The sequence below is a fragment of the Miniopterus schreibersii genome (assembly GCF_964146895.1).
Source record: "Miniopterus schreibersii genome assembly, chromosome: X".
Lineage (NCBI taxonomy): Eukaryota > Metazoa > Chordata > Mammalia > Chiroptera > Miniopteridae > Miniopterus > Miniopterus schreibersii.
Genome location: NC_138104.1, coordinates 89233258 through 89239176, shown reverse-complemented (window position 1 = coordinate 89239176; position 5919 = coordinate 89233258). Strand labels below are relative to the sequence as shown.

Sequence of the window (5919 nt, the reverse complement as noted above, 5' to 3'; positions counted from 1 at the left end):
AATGAGGACTGGGGAGACCATCACCCCCAAAGATAGAGGGTCATTCAGAAACCTGCCCAAACCTGCTCTCAGACCCAGAATGCCCAGGCAGGACAGTCAGACTGCACCCGCTCTTGTACTCATAGTTCTCAGTGAGGTAAAGGTCTTGGCCTAAGGAGAGTGGCCTCCGTTCAGGAGAGGGTGGGTCCTAGGTTGGACACATGTCAAGTTGAGGATGCTGAATGAGGGGACCACTGACTCCAGAACACTGCTGTTCCATAGAGACTCAGCCCTGCAGTCACCCTCTCAGGACTCAAACATCCCTGGCCTAATGTGGCTACTCCTGCTTCCACATGGGAGGTCTCTGGAAGGAACTGACCTTGACCTGAGCACAGTAACCTCGGGTCAGGGAGGGCGGAGTGCCAGGACTTGCCAGGAGCGAGGTGAAGTCCCTGAGTGAGGAAAGAGGGGACCACTAGTCCGATTGATGAGGAGGCTTTACAGACCCCCGGCTCTCTTCTTAACCGTGAGAGACCCCGGGGGGAGCTAAAAGGCTGAGAAGCCTGCTCATTTCTGCCTGGTGATCTCAGGGAGGGAAGGGCCTTGTGGGAGTCTCACAGAGTCCTGCCCCTCTTGTTAGGCTTGTGATGTCAAGGGCGACATCATAAGCAGTGTGCCCTGACTGCCTCACGGCCTTCTAGGGAACCTGAGGGCTTTTTTGTCTGGGATCTGGCAGAGGATTCCCAGGCTCTGATAGATACCAAGATGAGGGCCCTGAATGAGGACTGAGGACCCCAGGGAGCTCATGGCAGTGAGTCCCATGGAGCTGTCAGCAATGGGTGCCCCTTGGCAAAGATGGTGGACAGAGGTGTCCCTTTATTGCCTCTTAAGATGCCCCAAGAAGTTGAGGACCTGGGCTTAAGGTATAAATTTAGAACAGCATGGAAGAGATGACCCAGGCCCTGCCCAAAGTTGATATGTTGGTCTTGAATGGGAACTGAGGCGACCCCCACAGTCCACAGCAGTGGGGCTCCAGAAGAGTAGACTTTCCTACTGCTGCTATGAGCCCTAGTAAGCACTAGGCAGGGCTGCCCGGCTCCAGCCTGAGGCTCACTGTAATGATTCCCATGCGGTTCTCAGAGGACAGATGGGTCACAACAGGAGCCCTGCAGGTTCCTGGAGCACTGCCCTCAAGGAAAAGTGCAGAAGTGGCTTTCTTCAAGTCGAGGTGGTATATCCCTGATGAAGGTGCTCACACCCTCTCACCCTCTCTTCTCTCAGGCCCGGATCACCTGCTGTCCTACCCACACGTCTACCTACTGTCCTTGACAGTCAGCATGCCTCGGCGTCGAACGAATGGGCTCGGCGTCCGTGAGAAGCCCCGGCAGGCCCAAGGTGAGACCCAGGGGCTGAGGGGTGCCGAGGAGAAAGCATTGCCCTCCTCGCTCCCTTCTCCTCTTCCAGCCGTCAGGCGGGGAAAGCCCGGTGCGAGGTCCCGTAGCTCTCGCAAGTGGCCCCGGAGAGCCGCGTCCGCCACCACTCAGTCTGCAGGTGTTCCTTGCGCAAGATCATCCAAAGGAGCCACCTGCAAAACCAAGAACAAGCGAAGTCCCTCCAGGGCCCCGCGTGCCTCTGCGCGGTCCCAAAGGGACCCTCTCAGCGAGGTGACCGGTATGTTGGTGCAGTTCCTGATGCAGATGTGCAAGATGAAAAAGCCTATCAGGAAGGCAGATATGCTCAAGATTGTCCAGAAAAAGTACAAGAAATGCTTCCTCGAGATCCTCGGAAGAGCGTCTTTCAGCATGGAGGTGGTATTTGGTGTTGACCTGAGGGAGGTTGATGCTGTGAAGCATATTTATGACCTTGTCAGCAAAATGGATCTCCCCTACAATGGGAGGGTGGGCCGTGGCAGGGGGTTCCCCAAGACCGGTCTCCTGATGCACATCCTGGGTGTGATCTTCGTGAAAGGCAACTGCGCCACTGAGCAGGAGATCTGGGAATTCCTGAACAAGATGAGAGTGTATGCTGGCAAGAGGCACTTCATATTTGGGGAGCCAAGGAAGCTCATCACCCAGGATTTCGTGAAGCTGAAGTACCTGGAGTACCGCCAGGTGCCCGGCAGTGATCCTCCAGGCTACGAGTTCCTGTGGGGCCCCAGAGCCCGCGCTGAGACCACCAAGATGAAAGTGCTGCAGTTTTGGGCCAAGATTAATCACACCGACGCCAGTGCCTTCCCATCCTGCTACGAAGAGGCTCTGAGAGAGGAGGAGGAGAGAGCCCAGGCCGCAGCTCCGCTCGGGGCCGGCCCCGATGCCCAGGCAGTGAGTGAGCCGGGGCCGTGCCCCGCAGCCCCTCCCGCCCCTGGGGAAGCTGAGGCCCAGTCTTCATTCTGTGATTGAAGAGAGAGCGGTCAGTGTTCCAAGGAGGGGAGAGCTGGGTGTGACAGGGAGCACAGTGTCGGATACCTTAGTGTTCCTGCCTGTGTGGGCAGCTTCCTGAGATTCAGCTGCATTTTCTTTTTTTTTCCAAAGGTTCTTTTCTTTTTTCTTTTTTTTAATATATCTTTATTGATTTCAGAGGGAGGAAGGGGGAGAGAGAGAGAGAGAGAGAGAGAGAGAGAGAGAGAGAGAGAGAGAGAGAGAGAGAGAGGGGAACATCAATGATGAGTCACTGGGGATGGAGCCCGCAACCCGGGCCTGTGCCCTGACCAGGAGGCGAACTGCGATCTCCTGGATCCTAAATCGGTGCTCCATTGCTGAGCCACGCCCGGCCGGGCTCATCTGTATTTTCACTTGTTCTGTTTTTGAGGGGTGTTACTTCTGCATACAGGCTTATCTAGCATTATAATCTTAGTGAATTATATTCCCCACCCTTGTTGTTTACCAGGTTTAAGAATAAGAGTTCTGCTGTTTTGTAAAACAAGTTGCGGAAACTTACACCTTATTTCATAATCTGGTGCAGGGTGACATGGCTTTGGAATATGCATTTCCTTGAAAATGTAAAGAAATAAAGCAGTAAAATGCAGTGGTACCTCAGTTTTAAAATGTGATCTCTTCCGGAAGACTGTTCGAGTTCTGAAATGTTTGAAAACCGAGGGATCCACAGCTGAGAGCTGGGCCCCAGGATCTTGCCCTCAGCAAAGCTGTGTGGCATGTTTGACTTCCGAGGCATGTTCGAAAACCGAAGCATTTACGTCTGGGTTTATGGCGTTTGTAAACCAAAATGTTCGTCAACGGAGATGTTAAAAAACCAAGGCACCTCTGTATATGAAATCAGTAAATAGAGAAAAAAGTAACATTGTCAATATTGGGGTTCTCAATCCCTTTTACTCTATGTTTTATGAAGTTATAACTCACTGTATGAACTTGACTAGTTCGGGAATGTAGAATTAAACCATAATAAATTATACCCCATGTTCACAGACTCATTTATTCCTCAAACAGTAATTGCACATCTATTCTTAGAAGCCTCTATGCTAGTACTGGGGGAGCTGAGAAAAAGAAGACCTAACCATGAACCAGAAAAATTATAGAGTCGAGAAGCAGCTATTAGACTGGGAAAACGGTAATATACACTCCAAAACTGAAAAACCAAATAAAAAGACAGGGTAAGAACGGTGAAAGGTGGTTCCAGAGGAGAGCAGTCAAGTGTAAAAGTCCTGAAACAAGGCAGTGTTGGACCTTGGGAAAACAGAAGTCCCTGGATGGGAGGGAATTTCATTTATCTGCAATGCAGGCTAGGTGATGCTGTGAAAATCTTGAGCAGAGGCCAGATCCTCAGCCAGATGGTGGGCTGTACAGTTGAAAGACTAAGCTTAAATTAAAAAATATAAATAAAATAAAATAAAATAAATAATATAAAATAAAAGAAAAGAGGGTACTGCACAGAGCCCCTCTCCTATTGTCAGTCCTAAATACCCTAGAGTAAGTCAGGCTGAGATAACTCCTCATTTTTGCCTAGAAGGGAGAGAGGTTCATGTAAACAAAGGCCTTCATTTAAAGTGGCAACTGCTTTAGTCAGAGGGAAGAGTCTTAGCCCTAAAAGTATTAAAGGTAGGACCTTCAGGGCTTCTACGTAGACCTCTCCTCAAAATAAGGAACTGCACAGGGCGGCACCCTAGCTGTTAGAACTTGGGGTCCCAGGCTAGGTAGCCAGCTGTGGAGCACCCTCACTTCTCCTCTAGCTGCTCAGAGAGGTTAGAGCTTTGGTCTGAAGCTTGTAGACTGAGATCAGTAGAGGGAGGAATCCCAAATCCTACCTGGACTCAGTGTCAAAGTCCTGAATGAGGACTGAGGGAGTCACTGACTTCAGAACGGTGGAGTCAGAGAGCCCTGTCCCTGTTGCCAGCAGACATAAGCCACAGTTTTCTCATTCTGTCAACTCGGGTCTCAGGAATATGAGGATCTTTGTCTGAGGGTCATGACCCCAAGTTGGCAGAAGATAGAGTCCCAAGAATGGTGTGGAGTCGAGGTGAAGATCCTGAGTGGGGAAATGGAGAGAACTACACCTGATGCCACCCTCGCTGTTAGCCTTGGTAGTCCAGGGGCAGAGCTGGGAGGCTTAGGTACCCCTGACTTTTGCCTGCAAGGTCTTAGGGGGCCTTGTGGCAAGGGCTGGTTGCCCAGTGAGAGAGAGAAAGAGGAGTCATAGGCCATGACAGATGTCAAGGTACAGATCCTGTATAAGGAGTCAGACAACCAATTACCCCAGAACAGAGAAGACCACACCGAGTTTCACCTCTGCAGTCTGCCCTGGGAAGTCAGGTTTAGGACTCAGGCTGAAGTGTCCTCATTTCCTCCAAGGGTGGTCTCAGGAACATAAGAGTTCGGGTGTAATGGGAGAAGCCCCATTTAGCTTTCAGAGGAGACCCAGTTCCTAACAGGAGTCAAGGAGGTGACACTGAAGATGAGGGGACCTCTCCCAGAAAGAAATGAACCACATAGAGCCCTGTCCCTACTACCAGACCTGGGTGACCCAGACATGGTGACACGGTGAGTCTCCTTCACTTCTTCCCGAGGCATCTCAGAGAGGTGAGCGACCTTGTGAATAGAAGTAACCGCAGGTCAGCAGATGAAGGATTAACACGTAGTTCCAAGAGCCAAAGAGAGGACCCTGAGAATTGAGGGGACCACCCACCCCACAACAGTGAGACCAACACAAAATTTCTTCTTATCAGCCTTGGAAGTCCACACACAGTTGTGGTTAGATGAGGAAATTTTTACTTCTTCCCAGGAGGATTAAGATAGTTGTGGGCCTACCAAAAGTTGATGTGATAAATCCTGTATGTGAATTGAAGGGACCCTTGAACACACACTCCCAGCCCCTCTTGTCACCGCAGTCAGCCACAGGCAGGGCTGGCATGTCCTGAGGTTCACTTGCTCTAACATCCTCCACTGGTTCTCGGGGGACAGGATGACCAAGAGCAAGAGCCCTGTGGGTTCCTAGAGCACTGTTCTCAAGGAAGCCTGCAGATGTGGCTTCTTAAAAGCCAAGGTGGTTTCTCCCTGCTGAAGGTGCTCATATCTTTTTATCTTCCTTCCTCCAGGTTCCCACATCACCTGCTTTCCTGGCCACACTCCTGTCTGCTGTCAGTGACCACAGTCGTGCCTCAGGGTCAGAAGAGTAAGCTATTAGAACTGCTGTTAGCATCGATCCCTGAGTGAGTACCATGAGCAGGACCTTCCTGCTGATCTGCCTTGAATACATAGTGTGAGAAAAAAAATGTTTCAAGCCTCTGAGATTTGAGGAATGCTTGTTATAACAGTATAAGCTATAGGAACCTGACAGATACGACAGCTATAGAATAAGTAATATCAGGTAGATGCTTATAATCAAAGGGGGGCACAGGGTGCCATTGACGTTAATGGCAGAAGGAATGATCATTGTGTGGTGGCTAAAGATGACTTTCCTGAGGAAATAATATTAAACTGTGGAATGAAT

At 50.5% G+C, this 5919-nt stretch overlaps 1 protein-coding gene across 1 annotated transcript; it reads left to right on the top strand.

Annotated features, from left to right (window-relative positions):
* Positions 1-1106: 1106 nt before the first annotated feature.
* On the top strand, positions 1107-2378 carry LOC308551065 (melanoma-associated antigen B3-like; the record flags this gene model as incomplete). The annotated part of the gene is made up of 1 exon (XM_081125422.1): positions 1107-2378. The coding sequence occupies one exon, from the start codon at positions 1107-1109 to the stop codon at positions 2376-2378; it is 1272 nt and encodes a 423-aa protein (XP_080981548.1).
* Between the last annotated feature and the right edge of the window lie 3541 nt (positions 2379-5919).